General features: G+C 34.7%; 1 protein-coding gene across 1 annotated transcript; it reads right to left on the bottom strand.

The window, feature by feature from the left end:
* Nucleotides 1-295: 295 nt before the first annotated feature.
* On the bottom strand, nucleotides 296-15,371 carry LOC149409409 (6-phosphogluconate dehydrogenase, decarboxylating-like). Its single transcript, XM_089649889.1, has 10 exons — nucleotides 15,146-15,371; nucleotides 14,032-14,140; nucleotides 13,763-13,877; nucleotides 12,637-12,788; nucleotides 8,944-9,036; nucleotides 7,788-7,938; nucleotides 6,857-6,967; nucleotides 6,001-6,144; nucleotides 1,422-1,870; nucleotides 296-922 (listed from the first exon to the last, which is right to left on the bottom strand). Exons 1-10 carry the CDS (start codon nucleotides 15,151-15,153, stop codon nucleotides 803-805), a joined length of 1,452 nt encoding a protein of 483 aa, XP_089506015.1. The 5' UTR covers nucleotides 15,154-15,371; the 3' UTR covers nucleotides 296-802.
* Between the last annotated feature and the right edge of the window lie 10,360 nt (nucleotides 15,372-25,731).

Below are 25,731 nucleotides of genomic sequence, written 5' to 3'. Positions count from 1 at the left end.
GCTCGCAGGTAAATTTTGTAACGGTATTTCAATATGAAATCGGGTCTTAATTTTCAAATCTTAATTTTTTGGGTCCGGTCGCCTGTAAACGAAATGAACCTTACCGTTGGTTAAATTGAGGGGCAGATTGTTCGTTTTTGCCTGCAGACCCCCGATTTAATTTTTTTGCACGAAGGCTATGCAGAATTTACCCGAAACATATGATTTGAATTCGACCATTCAGAGGGTCGAAAATGTCCAAACGATAGCATAATAATACTATTAGATATGAGGTACATAAAAGTAGTAAAAAAAATACTTGTAAAAAATGTGTTTAATTTGTAAAACTCTTACAAGTACAAATCAATAAATATTATCAATAAAAACAGATAGAGGAAAGTAGTGTTATTTTAAGACAATTTTTTTTAATCTTTAGTCAGACTATCTGAATCTACTACAGCAATTAAAATATCTTTGGAATGTTATATATTTAAAATATCTAACAAAAATTAGTGTGATTCAGTCATCAAAAAAATCAAAGAATGAAACAAGATAACAATGGTTCAGCAATGGGAACACTGGAAGACATAGTAAAACTTTTTCATCATCGACAGCTTTGCTGTTCCCAACAGTAAATATAATATGTAAAGTAATAATCATATTTTTTACTATGTTAGATTAAACCCTGGCCAAAGAAGTAGTTATAGAACCAACGCCCGACTGTGCTTAATCTGAGGAATGTTGATTAAGAGACAATTTTTTATATAAATGTATAAAAATATTTGTGTGATAAATTTGTGTATAAATGTATAAAAATATCACTTTAATTGTTGTAAGTTGAAGCCGAAACATCTCCACCATGACCAGTCCAGTTAGTGTGGACATACTTGCCCTCTTTTCCAAGGATTTCATAAGTGTGGGCACCGAAAAAGTCTCGTTGGGCCTAGAAAGACAAAATCAGAATGAAGATCTTTGTCAAAAATAATAAACAAAACACCTTTTGCATCCAATCCTAGGAAATACTTCCTTGCAAAAGTCATCGATGCTATAAATATTTTAATTTGGACTAAAGAAAGTATTGACTTATTGTGAAATTAGAAGCTCTTTATCTAATAATAACAATAAAAATGTGCATAAAAAACTCTTTGATTTTATATTTGAATAATTGATACATTTGACAACTCTACATCTTTAAATCAGTCACGGTCAATGTTTACATTCGCTAATAAAACAGGAAAGATAACTACACACTTCATTTAGTGGAAACCAAAGTTTTATTTTGCTACAGTCACGGTCGATGTTTACATTAGCTATTCCTATAAAACAGGAAAGGAAAGAAACTTAATTGAAATATTTTAAATTGCCAAATGAAAGGAATTAAAAAAATAATAATCAGTGTGTTTATCGTAGACTGTCAAGTGTCAAATAAGTAAAAGATTTACCTGCAGAAGGTTGGCTGGCAGCACTGCAGATCGATATCCATCATAGAATGACAGAGCAGAGCTGAAAGCCGGCACAGGCACTCCCAACAAAACTGCCTGAGCCACCACTTCCCTCCAAGATTGCTGGCTGCCTAGAATAGCCTTGGTGAAGAAGTCATCCAGAAGGAGGTTGGAAAGGTTGGGGTTGCGAGTGTAAGCGTCCTTGATGTTGCCCAGGAACACACTTCGGATGATGCAGCCCCCTCGCCACATCAGGGCGATGCCCCCGTAGTTCAGGTCCCAGTTGAAGGACTTGGCGGCCTCTCTTAGCAACATGAAGCCTTGGGCATACGACACGATCTTGCTGGCGTAGAGAGCTTTCTTTATCTTTTCCAAGAAGGCTTTCCTGTCTCCAGTGAACTTGGCTGCTGGAGCTGAGGACAGGGTCTTGGATGCAATAACTCGTTCCTCTGAAATATTTCAATAAAAATAGTTTAAAACTTGGGAGTCAGGAAAGAAACTTTCTAACAGGCTTATTAAAAAAAATAATGCTTTTTTTTTATTTTATTTTTTTTTTTTTTATGTGACACCTCACAAGAGTGTCCCTGCCTGTGCAGTGCACAGACAGGGGAACTATGTCACCACCCGGTTGGGCGGCGTTGTGAGGCGGAGTAAGGTAGGGGCTGTAGGAAGGGATTTGTTAATGCGGGCCTTGAAGAGGCTCGGATTATAGGAGGGAGGAAAAACAGATGCCGGTAGCTCGTTCCACATACGAGCCGACTTACACAAAAACGAGTCGTAAAAACGGCACGTTCTCATGAAGCCAACGTCAACCGTGAACGGGTGTTCAGTTCGTGTCCGTCGAGTTTCGCGCACGTGCACCGGTGCATCAGGAATCAATGCTGCTAGCTCCTTGGAGCAGGCTCCATTGAAATACCTGTAGAACAGACACAGCATGCCTACATTGCGTCTATGCATCAGAGAAGGCAATCGGTCTGTTAACAACGGATTGTCAATCAGACGGATCGCTCTCCTTTGCACAGATTCAAGCAGGTTTATCAAGTATTTTGGGGCACCAGCCCAAAGGTGGCTCCCAAATTCAATAGTTGGGCGGACTTGAGACTTGTACAGGGTCAGCAGCTGGTCACTGTTGAAGAATCTCCTAGCCCTGTACAAGACGCCCAACTTTTTGGAGGCCTGATTTACTCGGGCTTCTGTGGATCCCCGATACTTGAGCTGGTCTGATATAGTAACTCCAAGCATTTCAATGGAGTCTTTATTGGGGAGAGTGCTCCCATCAAATTGCACCAGACAGTCATTGATCTCCCTCTTTGCCGAAATCAGACACGCTTGGGTTTTTGAGACGTTGAAACTGACCAAGTTGGCCTTACCCCAGGCACGAACCATCTCTAGGTGGTGGTCAATTTTTCGCTTCAAAACTTCCCGAGCTGTTCGGACATCATAGGTGGAAGGGGGCCTGTCAAAAAGATAACCCTCGTGAACGGTGCTGTCATCAGCGTAGCAGTGAATTGGTGCACATTCAACGAGATCGTTGATGTGCAATAAAAACAGCGTCGGAGACAGCACAGATCCTTGTGGCACCCCCGCATTGATTTGGTGCGGTGAGGAAGAACAGCCGTCAACCACGGTTTGAATTGTTCTTCCCCTCAGAAAGTCTGCAATCCAACTATGCAGGGTTGGGTGGATCCCATACGATGGTAATTTCCCGATAAGCGCCCGGTGCCAGACTCTGTCAAAGGCTTTGGAGATATCCAACCCAACGGTTTGGGTTTCACCAAAACGTTCCATGTACCGCCCCCAAATATGCGTTACATATCCGAGTAGATCGCCACACGATCGATTTCGACGAAATCCGTATTGCCGATCGCTTAGGATATTGTTATTCTCGAGATATGTGAGCAATTTGTTGTTAACCACCCTTTCTAATACCTTCGAGAGTATGGAAGTGATGGCTATGGGGCGGTAGTTAGAAGGGTCGGAACGGTCCCCCTTTTTTGGGATTGGGTGGACGATTGCCTTTTTCCAAAGATCTGGCACCTTTCCACCTTTGAGAGAGAGCCTAAATAATTTCGCGAGCACTGGAGTCATTTCTGCAGAACACCTCTTGAGGACCAAGGCAGGTATTCCATCCGGCCCACTGGCTTTGTCGACTTTCAGCTCGTTCAAGACTCGGAGAACCTCTCTGTTCCGGATCTTCGGTTCCTCCATTTGAAAACCGCAGTGAGGAATGGAAGGGGGAGTCTCTCCGTTATCTTGAAGAGTTGAGTTTTCCGCGAAAATTTTGCCTAATAATTCAGCTTTCTCGCGGGCCGAGTTAGCCAGCCGACCATCAGGCTTGGTCAGAGGTGGGAAAGTGGTTCTGCAGAAATTTCTTCCGATCGAGCTAGCGAGTGACCAGAAAGCACGGCTACCAGTGGGGCAGTCAGCCAGCTTTTTCGCAATTCTCTGGTCGTGATCGCTCTTAGCTCTATTTAGAACTCTCTTACAATCCCGTGCCCGTTTTCGGTATTCCGAAAGGTTATTCATGGAGCTAATCTTCCGGAGTGCATTAAAAGCCGTATTTTTGAGTCTGAAATAGTTAAAATCCATAAAAATAAAAACAACGAACATATAAACTGATTGTGCAGTGTGTTGTGGGCGTGTCTGTGTGTGATTTTGCATGATCAAAACTTTCGTAACATAATGTATTGAAATCCTTTCTTGAACAGATAATTTTTTATTTGTTTGTCTGGGGCCTAAGAGTTGAAAGGAATTATGTTAATTGGCTTCTTTCATATCGCTTCTAGGAATTGTATGTTCAGTGAATATCTTTCTATCTTTCAAAAAATAATAAAGACCCTTTCAATAAGTTCCATACCAATACTTCAATACATATATATATATACATACCAAGAACGCTTGTCGTCTGCAATAAATTTATGTATATACTATATTTTACTCGTCAACATAGAGTGAAACTCTCTTATAAGTTATTCAAAGGTTCAAAAAGACTTCTTGTGTGAGAAAACCTTATTTATCTAATAATATGTAAAAATTCAGCATTCATATGTTTGTGATCGCAAAACTCGAAAAGTAGTCGACCGATATCGCTGAAAATTTCATAATTTGTTCTTATTAGTGCCAGGAGTGTTTAGAAAGTAATTTGAATGGTAGAAGGAGTCAGGGATGCCGAGGAATACTTAATGCAATATCTCTGCAGTGGAATGAGATACGGAGACGAATTAAAGTTGATGTAATGTGATTTTTTAACAGTAACATTGTGGTATACAGTACTGAATGGTGGAAGATGCCCGAGAAAGTCATTAGCAATAGTGAAGGATTGCGGGGTCCATTAGTGTGTGATGAATTGGACCTGTTTCGAGTTGATAATAGTTGTCTTAACCTCAAATTTAAGATGCCAGAGCTCATTGTCTGAGAGCTTTTACCTTATCAGATATCACATTTTCTTCTATTAAATAAAAAACTTTAATGCATGCCTGTCAATCGGCAAACTTTAATCAAAAATATTAATTTTGATTGTCTTTGAATCTTGCGTAACTCTGGTTCAATGAACTCAAATTCACTTTGAATTTAAGTGGCATTTTCAAAATTAGAACTGATTGTGTGAAGAATTCAGACAAGCGATAAGTACCTACCTACCTATAAAAAATACTAATTTCATCTGTCAGTGCATCCTGCATAACTCTAGCTCAACAAAATCAAATATGCTTTGAACTGATGAAGAATTCAGACAAGCGATAAAGTACCTACCTTCAATAGAATATTTTAACGGATAACTATTTTAACACACTATGAGCGGGAATGGTATTTTTACCATTCCCCGGCCGCGCGGCCGACTGGTGCTTATCGGTGGGACGGGTTAAAATACCCTTTACGCCGGCTCCACTTCAAAGGCGAGGAAGGAAAATTATTATTATTATTTCCCGTGACTATTTAATCTAAATGCTTGAAGACATTACAAACTACACACACATATAACGAAAAAAGATAAGCCGTTGTTTCTTTTATGTACACACATACTCTTGCAATAATTAGGCAATTTTATTGTGTTAAATTTCAAAGATTGTTTGTTAGTTGTACTGGGAATATGAGTACCTAATATATTTTTATGACGTGTTATAAATTCATTGGACCTTTACTTTCATGAGATAATCCCAAGGATGTTATTACAATAATCATTTCCTGAATGAGAGATAACACAAAAATTGTTTAGCAATTGGATGTATTCCCAACACAGAAGATAGAGTGGCGCTAATATACACATGCTTTAGTTATGATATACAGAGTTACAAAACAGACGTGTTTTTTTAGTGGAATTTATTTAATTGATATTTTCTTTTACCCTTCAAAAATGTCTTATAGTTTGTCTGCCCATTCTGGTGAAGATTTAGCTGAAGCGATATATTTTTGCGCTAATCGCGAAAAACACCCGCTATAGACTAGAGTCTATTGTTTGAAGCTCCCGACTACAATGTGTTAATTGTGTCATTTTCAAAACTGAAACTGATTTGTCAAGAATTCAGACATTACTGTCTGCGCTAGTAACTTATATCAAAATATCGTAAACAAGGATACATACCCTTCAATGCACTCAGGCAACGAGCAAAGACAGCCTCCCCAATTAGAGTTACAGGAGTTCCGTATTCTAGGGCGGATATAGCAGTCCATTTGCCTGTACCCTTTTGTCCGGCAGAATCTCGAATCTTCTCCAGCAAGAATTTGCCTGAAATCATACCAAAACAAATAACACTACCAATAAAAACATAAAGATATATTGTTCATATTTTTTTTATGTAGAACGAATATTAATTTTATCATCGTTATTTTTTAGTACTACTATTTTCAGAGTAAAGATCAATAAATGAATAATATTTAATAATTTATAATTTTTTTTTTTCTTTTAAATGCAAGTATCGCACAAGAGTTTCAACTGCTCTTATCCGTCTGAGTCAGTGAAACTATGGCATCCTTAATTAAATAGGGGAAGATGAGGAAGTACTTGACTATTCATATCTGGTCACATGTTATTATAACAAAAGAGAATTGACAGTATTTTATTGAACGAAATTTAATAGTTAAGACTCAAACCATGTTTTATGTCAATACTAAAATAATTATTAAAATCTCAACAGATGTCACTACTCTGAACCTTATACATAATAAAACTCTAGTTTTCATCAAACACTTACAATGATATAATTTTAGCCTGTCTAGACACATGATATCCCTAGTCAGATAGGCACAGTAAAAAATATGTGTAAACCCTACTTATATAGATGTGCCTAATAGATAAAAAGTTTTTGCGAGAGCATTAATTTTTTCCTCTTTCTATCCACCATCTCTGACACCTCTCTTCTCAATGGAATTTTGTAATAAAGCCAACAATAATAAATTTATGCAATTACAAAAGGCAACTTATGGAAAAAAAAAATTACCATCATTATCTTTGTAGCGGAGAATATCTGTAGTAATGTCCATCAAAAATGAGTCCAACTCTCCTTTGTTCCATTCCTCCATGACATCAGCCATTTCATCCTGGGTCATTCCTGGTGACAAATAATGAAACATATAAAAGAAATAAAAATAAAAAGCCGCTCCGCCAAGAACAAATCACAAATAAGTCATTAGGTATATAATAAAAAAAAATATATATATATATATAAAACCTATATTCAATTCATTCAACCCAACACAATTTAACCCATTAGAAGGGATATTCAAATGTAACAAAGACGCTTCGCCAACAATAAAATCAAATAAGTCATTATTTAAAAAAAATTAAAATTAAATGACAAAATTCATATGTCCATGAAGCTTTGGTCATACATTCTACTTGACAGTAGAAATGAAGATCTGCAGAGTTCGCCAAAATAAAGAGGCGGTACATTCCTGGGGGAGGGGAAGGAATGCATTTTTATATAAAATACATGTAAACATGTTTTTAGATAGAGTAAGGTATTGTTAATTATGTTTTCAGTCGTGCTGAATCGAATGAGACGACTCCCAAGACAATTCACTCATAATGAAATAATACATAGGTTTTTAGTAAAGAAGCATGAAAATAACATAATTATTCAAGCAAAAAATATTTAACCCTATTTTACCTACACTTAAAGGTGAAACCGGTCCCGTCATAAATAATAAAAGTGAAAGAAAGTTATAAAGTGTTTTAATCCATTCAAAAAGTCATATTAGTTTATCGTAAAATTATTGGTATGTAAATCAATATTCTTTTTCAGCATAGCTTCAAATATAGAATTAAGGCCATAGAATTAATCATACACACTTTACTAAATCAAATCGCCGCCATAGAGGGTACACAAGTCAATCGCAATGAACATTATCATTGATGATGGATGAACTCACCAAGCCCAACCTTCATGAGGTGGTAAGCCTCGCAGATGAGCTGCATGTCCCCGTACTCGATGCCGTTGTGAACCATCTTCACAAAGTGGCCGGCACCATCCTGTCCTACCCAGTCGCAGCATGGCTCCGTACCAGAACGAGCACATATGGCCTGGTAAGGGCAAAGCAAAAATAAAATTACAAGATGTTTTCACAAAGCTTTAGCAGCATGACCAATAGGACACGTGGGGTGTGCAACGCTGGTTTAGACAGTCACACATTTTATTTATGCCCAAATAACTTGTACATATAGGGTTTTCCAATAAGAGGTGTTATGTGTATTTAATTACGGCCATAAAATGATTTTTTTATGGCCGGAATTGGATGGTATTGATCTGGACAACGTTTACTTTCAACAAGACCGCGCTACGTACCACACAAGCAACGAAACCATTGATCTTTTACGGGAAAAGTTTCCGGACCGTGTTATCTCTCGAAGAAGTGATCACAATTGGCCACCGAGATCTTGTGATTTAACACCTTGTGATTTCTTCCTTTGGGGCCACGTGAAAGAGAAGGTTTAAGCCAACAGCCCAGCGTCGATTCAAGACCTCAAAGATGGAATTCGTGAGGCTATCGAGGACATAAGGCAGCCACTTTGCGATTTGGTTATGGAAAATTTAATGAAAAGGATATGGTCCTGTAGGCGTGGTCGTGGTGGTCATTTGACTGATGTTATTTTTCACTATTAACGGCATACCTTTCTCTTTATAATAAAATAAACATTCGATCATTCATATTATAAAATGGCATTTTTCTTTGAATATCAAAATAACACCTCTTATTGGAAAACCCTATACATATGAGGTTGGTGTGGACGTGAATAAAGAAAACTCAAATTATCGTTTGCACGAAGAGGAGTTTTTTTCTGATGCTCAAAGAGGTAAAAATTGGGGTGGGTAGTAACTCTACACCACCGTGAAAACAACTTTTGTTTGTCACTGGGCATCATTTATGTTTTTCTGCTCAGTGGTTTTCAGCTGTTTTACAGCACCCCAAGATCTACACAACAATGCAAACAGAACAAGACACAAACAAATAAAAAGATAACGGTCACAAATAGGAATTGCACCCAGGATCTCTTGTTTTACCGGGATAGTGAATAAATAATATGCACCTGGAAAATAGGCTTGATATGCTGCCATGCCTCTTTGTGTCCCCCAGGCATCAAAGAAGGACCGTACCTGGCACCATCCTCACCCCCACTGACCTGAAAAAATTTATCACGAGAATTAATAACATTTATTTCTGTGGGCTGGCTACACCTAACCTGTAGCATGTCAGTTGCCTGTTTGCTAATTCCGGAACCGTCTTCATGACTTTCGCTTCTAAACACCGCTCAAGCAATCACTCTCCCTGCAGTGTTCTAGTAATAATTGCTGTCCTGCTTCTTTTCTGGAAACCGGCGGTTTAATAAGCAAGAAACTGGTGAATCTATATCAATTTTAGAGTCCATTTTGTAGTTTCACTTTTTTTGGTTTGAGCTTTTGTTTTCCATTAAATCAAGTCCAAAGTCTGAATTTTTTATGTCTAATTTGAATTTCTACATGTATAGGGTATTTTAAAATGCATTGAAGCCTAGTCCCGTCTCGAAAAGTTTTTCAATCCTCTAATTACGGAAAAAAAAAGAAAAAATTAAAATATAATTAAAAAATCTAAATGCTCAGATCGGTTTTCTTTTGGTTTTTTAGTTTTCTGATTTTACCACTAGTTTCCGGACACCGTGTATAGTTATCTAGTGCTGTGTACACACGAAACGTCGCTTTGCGGTTGCTTGGCTCTTTTTAAATTATCCGTGGCTCAGTTCGCGCTCTTTATCTAATGTGTAAATGAAACATAAGATTTACACTGAAGTTTTTCTTAAACGGAATTTTCCAAAATTTCCTAAAAGCACATAGTAAAATATACCAAAGATTTTTCCACACACAACTCATTTCATATCCCTTAAAATACTGATAAGGTAGTAAAAGTCACTATTATTTTTTAAATTTGCAAGAAAAGGTTTATGTAATTAGTTGCATGAAAATCGCATTCCCAAATAAACCATGGCTTCTTATGAAATCTATTTTTATAGGTACGAGTACAATGCGCAGTATTATAAACAAACTTCCTTTTAAGTATAGCTTAAATACATGAATAATGAATACAAACAATTAACCAATTTACATGAATAATTTATTTGCAATATCTAATTACAAAAGTATATTCATAAGTTTATAAATGAATGTTGAAGTAACAATAATAATGTTATCAAAGTTTGAAGTAAAATGTTGCTAGGCAAAAGTGTACGCTTGGTTTTAAAAACCTTCAAGTTATACGAGTCCATTTGAAAGTGACCTACATTTTGTAGGTTAACTCTTCAATGTTTATAATATTATGTATCCTTGATTTTAACCTTACAAGGTTAATATGATTCATTTGTTAATTACGTTCAATAAAATATCTAAAATAAAGAACAAGCCATAAATTATATAAAAAATAATACAATTTAAAACGGTTGGTAAACAAAATTTCAATGATACTTAATATTTAAATATGTACAAAGGTAGGACTATTATATACATAACAAAGATTTTTATAATTCAAATGCTATAATATCAACTTTAAAAACACAAAATGTGTGTGCATCACCAAAACTCTTAAAAAGTGAGCTCTGGCTCCATCAAATTTGAACAGAATTTTTATATGGAATTTATAGATCAGCTTAATTACTTTCAACTCACAATGTGATTTATATCATGAGCTATGCAGCATTTATTAGATTGTTAAAAATAAGTCTTGTGACCATATTGTTTTAGCCACATTATCCAAAAATATTTTTTTTCTTTCAGAAGATGGTTTTAATTATAATATGTGTCTAGTGTGGTAGTCGAAAAGCATGTAAAAAACTGTATTCAAATATATTTTACGAATAAAGGAAAGAAAAAAATAAAATAAATAAATAGGAATAAAAAAATTATTGTTGAAGGCCCTTCACACCTCCCTGCAATCGGAGGCGATTTAGGGAGAGTGGTGGTGAGGGTAACATTGGCGACTTCTATACACACCTGCCTCTGCCGCAGTGTGAAATGGCGTAAACTGATGCCAAAATTGACATGATTTCACTACACACTGGATGATTCAACGCTAGCCGATCTGATATCGATCCCGATTTCGGAGTTAGGGCCGATTTGTCTACTCAAGCGGTGATCAAGGAAGCGATCTAGGGTGCTCCAACACCACTGCCCCGATATTGCCTCCGATTGCAGAGAGGTATGTAAGGTCTTTTAGAGAAGAAATTCAAACAGTAATTTCGGTTGTCTGTGATGTCCGTTATTCCTGCGTGAAAATAATGACGTTCAAAGAATTCAAATTTGCTTCAAAAATTGGAACTGCTTTTGTGAAGAATAACCATTGAATAGAGAATAACGGGAAGTGCCCTAATAATACGGAGAGAGAAAACAAATAAAATACTTAACATTGCATAGTTGAACTCTTCTCTTGCCATCACGCATCCCTTGTTAGACAGAGACTACAATAGTTTCATCGCCTATGTTTTATTTTTTAAACTACGTTGCAAAATTTCAATTATTTGTTCAGTATTGCATAGTGACGCCATTGTTGATAGTCTATTTCTTTTGAACTGTCAGTCGGCTAATTATAAAATATTAGTTTAAAAACAATTTAAAGTTTAATAAATAAACATTCAGATGCCGCGAAGTGTTCAATCAATGAGTATAAAGTGTTTCTTAAAAAAAAAAATGGCAGGATATAATTTCAAAGGTAAGTGGAAGGTTAGGAAAGCATGCCTGTCAAACATTTTTCAATTTATTTGATTGTTTAGACATCTTTAGGCGTACAATATTTAAGTATGTTGTTAAATAATATTGTTATCACCGAGGAGTTTATTCTTATGACAATAAAACTGGCCAATTAAATGGGCAGCCGTCATACAAATATTTGCAGTGAATAATAAAAACAAAGAGGCTCTGTGAAAATACGCCGAGGCCCGGGGCTAATATATTTTGGTTTAACAATTTATTTTTAACCGTATCAATGAAAATATTTATTATAAAACCTTGATATTTATTTTTAAATGGAAATTATTTTCTTTTCTTTGTTACACTTTAAGAATGGATTATTGGGAAATCACTATTCCAACTGTTGGTGAAAGTTCCTACCCATTTTGCGATAAGATTTGTTTTGTTTAGTACCTTCCATTTTTCTAGGTTATTTATAAGATGTTTGTGATATAAGTGCACTTTTCAGGTTTCCAAATGGTGCACGTAGCGAAAAAAAAGTGCTTCAAAGCTGTGCGACCTGAGGGATGGAAATCACCCAAGAACTCTTGAAGAACATTTTGAACAGTAAAAAATAAATAAAAAATACATAGCATGAAAAATTATGTATCCACATTTAGAAAATAGATAATTATTATGATTTCCTTGACAGTGTTCTAGGCTTGCCAGATAAAATATTATACTTAAATACATTATACTTGGACAAACAAAAATGCATTTTATTTAAATGGAATGGGTCATGATAACTATGAAATAATTGTTGTGTGTCAAATCACTGAATAATAACTATGGAAAAAGTTTTTTGTTGGAAGTCCTTTCTTACGGTATTTTTTTTAGTCACTGAGAATAACTCAGAGAAGTGATAAAGTAGGTACCTACATAACATGTAATATTTTAACAGAAAATTATTTTGATATTTTGTATTTTTCTAAATCGGAATTAGTTGATGCAGAATTTCAGGCCTGTGTTTGTAAAGAACTAAAAATAACCTTTTCGTAAACATGCTAGTTGGAATAAGAAATATGTCTTACCCCAGCACCAACAAAGAGAATCCCCTTCTGTTGGAGGTCTTTGCAGCGGCGTTGGGTGTCAGTGTACTCTGAGTTGCCTCCATCGATGATTATATCTCCTTTGCTCAGAAGTGGCACCAATTGCTTGATGAAATCATCAATAGCCGATCCCGCTAAAAAAACAACATGTTATATTAATCTAAACATATTCTTTTCATTTTCATAGCAACGATTTGATAAGACAGATCTTTCTTTTTGATTTCTTTTGATTGGATATTATATTATCAATACCTAATCTGCCTCTGGGACGACAAACATCGAACCCAGCATAAAAGATCACATGTGTTATGGTTTACATTTACTAATAGCAGAAATATGCACAATCCTTACATAACTCGCACGCCCTTAACTACGGTACAAGATTTAAAAATATGACAATTTGGATTAAAGTTCTTTTAGTTTTGCATACAAACTAATTGTACCTATGTTTTTTAAACATTCAATAAAATGTAACTGATATTAATTAGTATACTCACATTTTCCAATAAATTATGTACTGAAATTGTTTTTCGCTGCATTTTCTAAGGAACATGTGCCCAGTGTAAAAAAGAATTAAGTGTACATGAATCACTATTTGGGTATGAGTATTACATTTTGAAAGTATGAATAAGTTCTGTTTAGTAAGAATCTGTTCCATTTGGTCATGAACCCATACTTTGTATGGTGACCCTATAGATTAAAGAGAAAAAATCATACTTTTCAATAAAATTCAGCAAAATTATGATTACGATCACCATTAAAGTAATAATTTTGATAAATCATGGTATTACGTCAAAACAAACCAGTGTGATCTTATTATAACACCTAGTTCATCATGATTGCTTGCGATCGAAAGTATTGATAAGGATTCATATCAAAAATGTTGGTAATGATGTCAGCAATTAAACAATTGTGGTTTTTGATAACAGAAATGCAAGTCAATTCATTTTGCAGTAATTATAAAACAAATTCTCTCCTAGACATTATCTGGTTGGTTATCTATTAAAAATAAGAAGATAGGCATTTCGCTATGTTGGTTTCTTATAAATAAAATGATTTAAAAAAATATGTGCATATAATAATCTTATGTATTAATGGTGTGACAAACCTTTGACTAAAATCATAACCCTTTTGGGTGATTTTAGTTTGCTGACCATATCTTGCAATGAAGAAGCTCCAATGATTTTTGTTCCCTTGGCTTCATTGTTGAGAAAACTGGTGACCTGTTGGAGGTAATACAATTTTATTAAATGAGATAACCATAAGTTTTCTTGTACTTAATTTACGAAGAATTGAACTTGTTACTGTAAGAAGCTTCTTAAGACATTCGTCCACAGTTCAGTCCTTGAAAATACGTTAGTATTTCATAATTTATACCTTCTCAACGGTCCTGTTGAAGGCGCATACAACAAATCCTTTAGAGTCCATATTCAGGATAAGGTTTTGGCCCATGACGGCCAAACCAATGAGAGCAATATCAGCTTTTCTGAAATTCACAAAACAAAATCATTATTTATTTGTTTGTGCATAATTGCATTTTTTTATAGATAATGAACAAGCTAATATTTTGTTAATCATTTTGCGTGTTTATCTGTTGTTGTTTTGAAGAAAGTTTTTAATAATATAAATAGACCGGCAGCTCTTGACTTTGTAGATAACTATGGGTGCTATGACATTCACTACAGATAGAGGACACTCTTAGCTGTGGTTTATTTATTTTTATTAAGTACCTACTCAATGTTTTGTACGACAAATAGTGTAAGTCTAATTAATGCAATATCATAACATCAACTCAAAAATCCAAAGAAGTAGATTTATTTTCAGGACATTTGTAAAAGATTGTGAACAACAAATATCTTTAATTTTATGGTTCTAGTCAATTAACTATGCGAATTTTTTTTTTTTTGGGAACGACGATAAAAAGTGTTTATGGTTTTTTACAGTTATTTCAATACTTATGGTTTGTTTGAACAAAACCTTTTTTGTAAATGTTACCTATGTATTGTACGGACAGTAAAATATTTGTTAGGTTTGTAAAAAAAAATTCAGTCATTTTTGAAAAATGTAAAACTTTAATTTCCGAGAAGACAGGGTTTAGCATGGTAGATTTACTGCGCATTTCTGGTATCATTAGAAAGTTTCAATAACTAACTAGCTCCTTTGTAAATCGAAACTTATTGAATCAGCAATGATACACAGAATGAGATCGGAGTGTTAGAAAGATGTAAAAGTTTAATTGCTATTTAAACAATACAATTGTTGAATGCATAATTTTCTAAACACAGATTGGTAAAAAAGGGGGTCCTGCATTTCAATCAAACTGTCAATTAATGATAAAAAGCGACCTCTGGCCACTGAAAGGTCATAAAAACACCAACTCCTTTCGAACTTATTCATAAGTATTGCAGATTTGTGATAATATTGACAGAAAATACCAACATCAGGTACAAATAATTTGAGTTAAATAAATAGTGCAATTAGAAACCCTTACCCTGCCATGTTGATTATTGTTGTTGGTCAAAAATGACAGTAATTATTAATTTGAACAGTGCCGAACTTCTGACAGATGTGAACTTCGCGCGAGTCCGGCGTGCAATGGTGCAGCGTTCTGTTAATCGGTTCTGCTTCTGTCACTTGCGCCTGGGTGGGTACTTCGATAGGGAACCGCTGGTAACCGTCAACCGGGTACTTGTTCGCCCGCCGTTCACTTATCACTTGAGTTGTTTTTATTACAAGGCCAACGAAATCGTATTTATTTGAAAAAGACACTCGCACAATTTGTGCGATTATATTGTGCCAATATTTTATCAAGTGCTGCGCTTTTGCAGTGGCGTATCTAGGCCGACGGAACCACGGCCGTGGCCTGGGGCCTGGGGTTCCGACACTATACCTACTACTAGAAAACTAGATTGTACTGCTTCTCCGGGACACATAAAATATCGTATTATTTGGCAACAAAACTATGACACCTCGGGCCCCTATTGGTTGCAATAAATGACAATATCAGCACGTGATTTGCAGAACTAGCCTAAGGCGCATTACATTAAATTAGACGCTTTCGTTTCTACCAATTAATTGTCATCAAAAACAGAATACCAAGACAAAACCACATATAACCATTCTCAAAAACAGAGTACGAAAATTAACCTTTATTTTTAACTGCTTGAGACATATTCTAAATAAAGAACTACTAAGAATGACGTACTTCGCATTCTGTCAATCCATAATCCAAAATGGTATAATAGGATGGGGGGCGCCTATAAAACTCACACACAACCTCTTTACATTGAGCAAAAACTAATAATTAAAATAATATTAAAGAAATCATTTTTATATTCATCTGAACTCATTTTCAAATAATTTAAAGTCAGAAAATGATTTTTTTTTATATTTACTCCACACAGGAGGCCCTGAAGAAAATAATTTCCCTCAGGGCCTATGTCATCTTTGGGGATGCTGTGTGGAGGGTCTTTTTGTGGAGAGGAAGGAGTGAACATCGGTCTTGAAGAGTCCCATGTTGTAGGAGGGAGGAAACACAGAGGCCGGCAGTTCGTTCCACAGCCGAGCTGTTGAACTTAAGAACGAATCGTAGAAGCGACCCGTTCTCATGTGACAAGTGTCAACTGTGTACAAATGTTGGGCGCGCGTTTGGCGTGTATCCCGACTACGCACCGGTGCCGAAGGGATCAATGACGCTAGTTCCTCAGAGCATCTTCCATTGTAATACCGATAGAACAAGGACAGCATACCTACCTGACGCCTGTGCTCTAAAGATTGCAGTCCGTTTGTTAAGATTGGGGAATCTATCAAACGGACCGCCCGTTTCTGCACAGAATCAAGGGTTTTTTTCAGGTATTTTGGGGCTCCAGACCAGAGATGGCTGCCAAATTCGACAGTAGGGCGCACTTGCGATTTGTACAGGGTGAGCAGTTGTGTACTATTAAAGTATCTGCGGGCCCTGTACAGTACGCCCAGCTTCTGAGAGGCCAACTTTACTCTGGCTTCGATGGAGCCCCCGTACCTGAGCTGGTAATAATAAATACTCTTTTCCTGTATCACGCAACCTTACAAGTTTACAAAGATGATATCCTAAACAAAACCGCACCATTCAAAAACACAGCAAATCTCAGGCAAAAATACATTTACCAATTCCGATTTGTAAAAAAACTTTGGGTCAGCAAAACTACAAATACTTAGGAACAAATTTCTTCAATAAATTGCCAGAAAATATAAGATCACAATGATAGTTTCAAAGAATTCAAAACACATTTAAAAAATATACTGAAAACCTAAACTAAATAAATAAAAGAAAAACAAAAACAAAAATTCAAAAAATAAAATAAAAATCTAAGAAACTAAACAAATAATACCTCATCCCATACACACAAGCAATTGCTTATTATGGGAGATCATTGAAAAATAATAAATATTAATCATATCATAATATCTTTTATCTTATTACTAGTGAAATATATATATGTATATCACACATTGTAATTTTTTTTATTGAATAAATATAATTTAAACAAAAAAAAAACCTAGACAGTACGCGCAAGTATCAAGCAATCGTTAAACATTAATGCAAAACCTAAAATATTAAAACTCACATTTATTGATTTCATATGCTCTTTTGACTGCAAAAAGATACTCTCAGTATCGCCCAAATGGCTTCGGCCGTGTTTGGTGACCAGATCTGAATAGCCAGGTACTTTCCCACCTTTCTTTTTCCCATTTCCTGTCCCTCCCCACTACCTTCAGCCTTCCAAGATACTCCGATTCTGGAGGCTATAGTCTCACTGGCTCCAAACGGTTGGGAACAGTGAGCTATTGTGCGGTTTTACATTAAAGAAAATAAACATGTAAAAGGTTTAAGAAGCATAGACATATGAATATTAGTAGACCTGCCCTAAGTGATTAAAAGCGTATTATCCCCACTCCCCATACCGGTTCCATTGGAGCCGGCTGTGCTCGCGTATGGCCTCAAGTGAAATTTGAAAACGTGACGTCATCATTCTTGTGCGAACTATGGTCGAGGCATCATCGGTTCATTTTACGAAATAACACGGCAAAATGTTGACTTGTACTATGAAAACTTGTAAAAATAGATGTGAAAAAGAGAATAAACCCAATTGTCGTATTACATTCCATATATACAGGGTGTATCGGCACGTACCCGACAAACTTTAACCAGCTATTCCTTAGCATATTTGGAGTAAAAAATCTTATGTGCACTTTGCTGTCCGGTAACGTTTTTTTTTAATAAAAAAAATATTATTCATATTTTCACCACATGTCACCACTGTTTTACCCTTTGACAAAGTTTGAAAACCCATCTGGCAAATATTTTATTCGAATTCCGTTGAATAATGCACGTGTGTACCTATATTGGCGCACGTTTACAGTCACAACGAAATAGCACGGCACCATTCGTTTCATTTTTAACTATTATTATTTAGTGTGTGCGAAAGAGCGAATACGCTTTTTGACATACTTGCTTATAACAGCTGTTGAACACGAAACGCAATGCCAATGACAGTGATGTAGTGTGGAAATTTTAAAATTTTTTGTTTTTAATTGAAAAAAAAATGCTACCGGACAGCAAAGTGCCCATAACATTTTTTACTCCAAATGTGCTAAGGAATAGCTGGTTAAAGTTTGTCGGGTTAGTGCCGATACACCCTGTATAAGCATTATTTTACTTTATTTTAAGCATATTCACATCGTATAATATGAATCAGTTGTTACTATCACATCGAGAAACGTCTGGACGCGAAACACAAAGCTGGTTGGTTGCTGGGAAGTAAATTATGAACATTTATAAAAGTGTCTTAACTAAATACTTAAACGAAATATTCGACTCTGAAAATAGAACCGAATTTTTTTGCCGAATTTGGACTTCGCAAATTTGTTCATAACGTGGCGAGTAATTTGCGCTCCCATGTAAAAATGTCTATTCATTCAAAAGCAGATTTTACTTTTAAGAAGTAAATGGTGATATTATAATGCGAGATGCCTATTTACTGTCAGATTGATTTATTGACGAATCACAGTCAGCTTCACTCCCTTCGTTCTTCAACAGTTGATTTTACCCCTCGCCATTATCTTCTCGTCTATTAATTCCTATGTCTGTGTTAAGAAGTAATAAAACAAAATTATTTTTTATGGCGTTTTGGAATATAAATAACGTCTAATTATATACACAATTGTCTGAAAAATATTAATTAAAAATTTTAAAAAAGATAATTAAAAATTTATTTATACCTACTGAAGGTGACCGCATAACTCATCAAAATGATAATTTTATATATGATTTAATTAGGTTTTTAATGTGAACACCGCACAAGAGTCCCAACTGCTCCCAACCGTCTGGAGCCAGTGAGACTATGGCATCCCCAATTGGGGTATATTGTGAGGCTGAAGGTGGGGAGGGGAAGGATATGGGTAAGGGGAAGGCCGGAGAGTACCTGGCTATTCAGATCTGATCACCAAACACGGCTAAAGCCATTTCAATCAACGTTTCAAATACTGAATGGTGGTATTACAGCGAGGCGACCCTGAGAGTTTAGTATACTTTATATAACTTTTTATGTTGAATTGTTATCATGCAACCCCTACTGAAAACCAACTAACATTATTAATAATATTGCTGTACATGAATAAATCTATGTCAAATTTCTCAAACTAAACTAACAGCAATAAAAGTTATGTAAAATGTGATGTTATTGGATTTTGTTGATTGCTCATACCAACAATTATTATAGTTATGGCGCGACATTTGCAAACGGTTTTGGGAAATCAACATAGATGGCGGTATCGATTTAAATTTAATCATGTGTGAATTATTGCTTTATTGATACTTACAACATAAATATGGTAGGTACCTACTTGATGGAAAATTAATTCAGAATCGAAGGAACTCTTAGTTAATGAACAGAATTAAGTTTTCATTTTTTGTTAAACAAAAAAAAACACTATTATTGTACACAGGTTTCTATGTTTTAGGTTAGGTTTTAGGTTAGTTTAGGTTTTCAGACATATTCATAATCCCCAATCTTATTTTTTTATTATTCTAACTTCTATTATTATTATTCTTCCCTATAAGCTCTATAAAAAATCAAGCTATCTCCCCTAGCTTGGAAGCTGCTGACGCCCCTGCGAGAATAACATTGCACGATCGATTGAATCAAATACATGAGAGTCGAACCATGTGAAGGGTCAGAATAACAAAAGAGTATTAATGACACGATACATGAATGTGAACGAAGCAAGGAGTTTGTGCCAAGACAATTGTTTGTGGCTCTCTGCCTATTGTTAGTTAGTTAGAATCAGATCATGAAACATTAATATTTCGACAACAAGTTTTTTGTAAAAATTTAGAAGAATTATCACCTAATCATTTTAATATAAAACGATAGAACATGATACTGGATAACAATTAAACATGCTGAAAACGACATCTTTGATACATTACTGTATTTTGTAAACTTTATTTTATTTTTAAGACATTTCTAAAAACTTTTATATTGTGCAAGATTACACGGTACTACATTACTTACAGTATATTTTTAATTTTTTATTTGGTACAATATTTTTTTACATTTCAAAGTTTTCCAGTAATGTTGGCCTCACTGGGTGGCTTGCCCGTGCTGAGGCCTTCATTTTATAATATGAAAATATAATCTAAATACAATCTACAATATAAGATAAAATAAAACATTTAATATATAATCTTGTGTGTTTGTGAGTGATATGTGTTTATATTGGTTTTGTGTGTTACGTGTAGGTTTTATTTTTATTTTATGCTATGACATTTTGGTAATATTGTCTATTTTGTTCTTTAATCCATTTTGTAATTTTGTGTGTGAATTTATTTTTATTTTCCTCAATTTCAATTTCAATTTTTAGACTGTTGAAAGCTTTTATAGCATGGTATTGGTAGTGTCTTTGTCCAAAGCTTGAATTTACTGTCGGAGTTTTTATGTTTTCTTTGTACGCTTGTCTAACTGGTCTGTTAGTGTTATTTTGTGTATGTTGAAATTTTTTTTGTCAAAAATGTAGTTTAGTAGTGTTTTAACGTATAATTGGCGTATATCTAGTACGCCACAGCTGTTGAATATTTGGTCTGTATCAGTCAGTCTATGTTTTTTTTAGTATTACCTTTAAGATCGTTTTCTGTGCGGTTTCTATGTAATAGCCGAGTTTGTTGCTCCTCCCCGAGCAATAATTCCATATTCTATTATTGATTGGCAGAGTGCAAAATATATTGTTTTCAATTGTTTTATTTTATATATGTTTCTTATGTTTAGGAAAATGTGTATTGTTTTGAGAAGTTTATTTGTGATTTGTTTGATGTGAGGTATCCATCTAAGGTTATGGTCAATTACGATTACCTACAGTAGATTATTATCTAGATAAGTGATTCGCAATGCGGGCAATATCGCCAACCAATAGACGATGTATATAAGTACCTTGTGGGGCGATCAAGAGTTACAAGTGCTTTGGGGGATTTTTATATCATTTAGTGGGCGATAGGCACTTACTTTATTATAAACACGTAGATAATTCAACCCTTTTGTTGTGATCTACCCAATTTGGTGCAATTTAATGGTTTCAGTTTCACAAAGTAGCACTGACTGGTTTGTCCTTAGATTTAGTAAAAGAATTAGGTTGTGGAAAGAAGATTACTTGAAGAAATATATACGTGAATAGTTTATCCCATCAGCATATAGCTGTTTGGACTTTGAAGTTTTAATTCGGAGAATGTTTAGAGTCTGAAGAGAAGGATCGGAAGATGAAGACGGAGATCAGATCTATTCAGAATTTTCACGATGAAATAAGGCAAATCTCTCACCCTTTGCAATATAATATACAAAAATAATCTACCTATATCAATAAATAAAATTGTCTGTGGCGGATTTGAATATATCAACAGTTTTATTTTGACATTCGCGATGTTTCGCTCACTTAACCTTCAAAACAAGAGGAAGGTCACCCCATCCCCTTTCCCATCATTAAAACAGAATTTTGTAACGTCTTTAAGAATTTGCACGCTTGACGTTAAAAAATAAGAGACAAAACACTATCTACACGGAAAAAAACTTATGATATAAAATATTGGTAATTTTTTAAAAAATCTCTTAAAATTATTAGTATTTCGGTTAAAAACGGGACTGCAGGCCTTTAACGAAAGAATTGACAGATTTCACAGTAAACTATCAGTAAGAACAAGTGCTTATAAAAATTCTAATATTTTCGCATTTCGTAATTATATAACTAACTAACTAAACATCACGCCGTTTCCCCGCAGGGGTGGGCAGAGAGGACGGACCGCCAAACAACTCGGTATTGATAATAACAGGATAAAAGCAACTGCATGAACGAGTGTTCCGATGTATTGCGAAAGTTCTAATAATTTATTAGAAATTAGCCCGCTATCACCTTTTTAACAGGATTTTAATAAATCAGCAATACTCATTTTTTTCGTAATCATCTGATTTAGAAAAACAACGCTGGGGATTTCACCTCGTATTATATAAAATTATTGTTTTTTTTTTTAAATTTTTTTTAGATTGATGAAATTTTGCACACTTGACCTACAAAACAGGAGGAAGGTCACTGTTTGTATAAGATTTAGAAACACCCACCTCTTAGAGAAGAATTTTGAAACTTCTTGTAGAAATTTTTCACACTTGATGTTCAAAATAATGGAAAATTACTGTCTACGCGAAGAAAATGAGTACGGCTTTTTATCGAGATGCTGTTAAAAATGTGACTGCATGACCATTTCCTAATACAATATTAGTAATTCAGAATATATGTAAACATGTGTTCACGCAGGTGGCCTTGTCCGAATAAATAAAATGGACGAGATACGACAATATTATTATTTTTAAGAACACGTGTTCCGACTTTCTCATTAACATATTCGTGGTTTACTGATAGTTTGTCATTAAAATTTTCAAATCATTCGTTTTGTATATCTGTTATAAACAGGACTCGGTATACCCGTTTTTAACAGGAAAACGAATAATTTAACAAGATTATAATTAACAATGTTTCATATCAGTAAGTTTTCTTCGTGTACATCTAAATAATACATAAAGCCCGGATAACGCCGGGGACTTCGAAACTATTAAAATAAAAAGAAACCGGAAAATAAAAATGTCATATTTATTTTTTTATTATTTTGTTTTGGTTCTTTTTATTGGATAGTTGAGATCTATCGCGTTGTACGCGGGCTCTTTAAAGCACGTTCAACCATCGCCTTTAGTTAAAGGTCAGGTCACTTCAGTCACAGTAGGTCAGTGGAGGCTTACAAGGAAGAATAAACCCATTCAATCCATCCAAACTATAATATATACCAAGGTCAAAGCAGATTGGGTTCCGTGAAACATTTGGGTATCGAAGATCCGGAGATATAGATAACATAGGATGCATTCAAACCGATAAAAAATAACAATGGCCATGGAATTAGTAACGTCATGTTTTTATTTTGTTTAATTTACTTTAAATCGAATACGCTTCTCAATTTCCGCTTCGCATAGCGGGATTTAAAACATAGTTGGTAGGTACAGGCAAAAACAACCAAGCATGAGGTTTTCTTATTTATTACTAGCTGTACCTTGTCACTCCTTGACGTGGTTCAGTTGTCTGTGCACATAGAGGAACAATAGCGCATGTTGCATTACGTCCAACAGATTGCGATGTTTTTTCCAAAAAAAGCATGTTTGCCCAACAGATGGCATGTTTTTACCTCTCACAGGTGACATCTATATAATACAGGTATATGAAAACCCACGCGTATTCAAACGCAACCTTGTGTCAACATTTAAAAGCAATCAGAGAAGAACTTTCTGAGTTTCAAAAGATTTTGAACAAATGAACATTTTAAATTTTATTTAACATAAATATTATTTAATTGAAATACCACATATAGAATACTACTGTTCTGTAATCTATATCGTAGTAATTTAGGTAGCCTTTAAAAATCCAGAATATGGACAAATATTAAAGTGTAATAAATATAAATCAATGCAGAAAGTGCTTAAGGAATTAGATATGATGAGCGAACCAAAGAATTTTACCATTATTGAAGAACATTAGTGATTTAAATTAAAATTTTGTATCAACATCTAGGTCGTGAACCGAGGACCTTCGCCTTGCCGGGGCGCCGCTCTACCATCTACGCTAATGGGACCCGATTTTCTTCGGTAATATTTAACTGTATCATACTTCGAATAAGAACTACCATCATTATCTTCATTTTTCTCACCGCGCATTTTATTTACTGATATTTTGTGACCCAGATATGATTTTTGTAGATGTTATCGTTTTATGATTTTTCGGTTTTAAATTTTCTTTAAAAAATCAATAAAAATCGCTGATACTAACTTACTTTAGTATTACAATAAAGACCTCCACGTACACCATACAAGACAGAAAAAAAAACATTAGACTAAAAATATTAAACAAATCAAAAAAACATAATTGTTTACTGTATAAAGGCATCTAAATTGTTTCCAGTGAAATTAAAAATGTACTAAAATGTAATAGAATTAAGCAAAGTGTAAATTAAACACAAGTTTATTTAGATCAGATAATGTTGAACTATTGTAAGTTTAATAAATAAGTATTTATCTGGAAAAGTTGACAGCAAATCTTTAATTATATAATGATACAATAATAATATTATTAATTATGCCAATTATGAACTTTCCACTGATGAATAGTTAATGGTGTTACAATGGTGTACAATGGCATAGAGATGTTCTCTTAAATTAATTTCTTGTTTAGTTAGAAAATATTAAAAATATTAAAATAAAGGAGGGTGGGGGGGAGGAGGGGGAAACATAGGATAAGGATTAAGAGACAAAGGACGGGAATATATAGGAATTGAACTTCTAGTTTGAGTTTTGTTGATTATTGAGTTTTTGTTTTATGTCGCGTAAAGTCGAGTTAAATATGTCAATATGGTTATAATTTAAGTTAAAAGAGTGTGTGGATCTGTAGATAAATGAGTTTTGTTTGGAATTCGTCTTAGAATGAGGGAGATTAAAAGTAAGCGACTGTCTGCTGTTGCGATTGGGAACATGGAATAATAGGCGTTGAAGAAGATCAGGACTATCGATTAAATTGTGTGTAATTTTGAATAACATTACCGAATCTGCTATATTTCTTCGGAAAGTTAACGTCTGTATATTGAAGAACTTTGCAGAGTCTTCATTACTGATATGAGATCGAAAAGAGCGGAAATTAAGGTACCTTAAAAATCTATTTTGAACACTTTCAATTCTATTTTTATGTATTGCATAGCCTGGGTTCCACACTTGTGATGCGTATTCAAGGATACTACGAACGTATGAGAAATACAGTGTTTTGAAAGTAGCAATGTCTTTGAATTGTTTACAGGAACGGATTATGAAACCCAGCATAGAAGATGCGTTAGTGACTACGTGGTCAATATGTTTATTGAAATTCAGTTTACTATCAAGTATAACCCCAAGGTCCTTAATTTCTGATTTGGTAGATAAAGGTTGATGATTAATTGAGTATTCGTGTATAAATATGTTTTTGTTTCTAGTAAAGCGTACGATGAAGCATTTGGATATATTTAATTCCAGACAATGGGCATTAACATACGCGTTTAAACGTTGTAAATCCTTTTGCAGCTTGTGACAGTCTTCGATTGATTTTATAGGTGAGAAGATTTTCATGTCATCTGCATATAGGATGGTCTGCGAGTGTAAAAAGCAGTGACCAATATCATTGATATAGATATTAAATAGTAAAGTATACTATTATTGTATCCATCTCCATGCATAGGTACCTACATACAATTTTATAAATTCTTTCTTTCATTATTGAAGTTTAAATATCAATCTAATAAGTCGGTTTGCGATTTTTTTCTACGTTTTTTCATCCGTAGCATCTATATTAATTCACCCGTTGTTTTTACATTAGCTCCACACAGGAGGCTCTTAAGATTTTTTTCGGGGCCTATGCCATCCTTGGGGATGCTGTGTGGAGGGTCTTTAGTGGGAAAGGAAGGTTGAGAAAGTTCTGATAAGGAAAAAGGTG

Source organism: Hesperophylax consimilis, chromosome 31 (genome assembly GCF_061612785.1).
Source record: "Hesperophylax consimilis isolate HC1 chromosome 31, BYU_Hcon_1.0, whole genome shotgun sequence".
Classification (NCBI taxonomy): Eukaryota; Metazoa; Arthropoda; class Insecta; order Trichoptera; family Limnephilidae; genus Hesperophylax; species Hesperophylax consimilis.
This window is presented reverse-complemented; position numbering and strand designations above follow the sequence as displayed.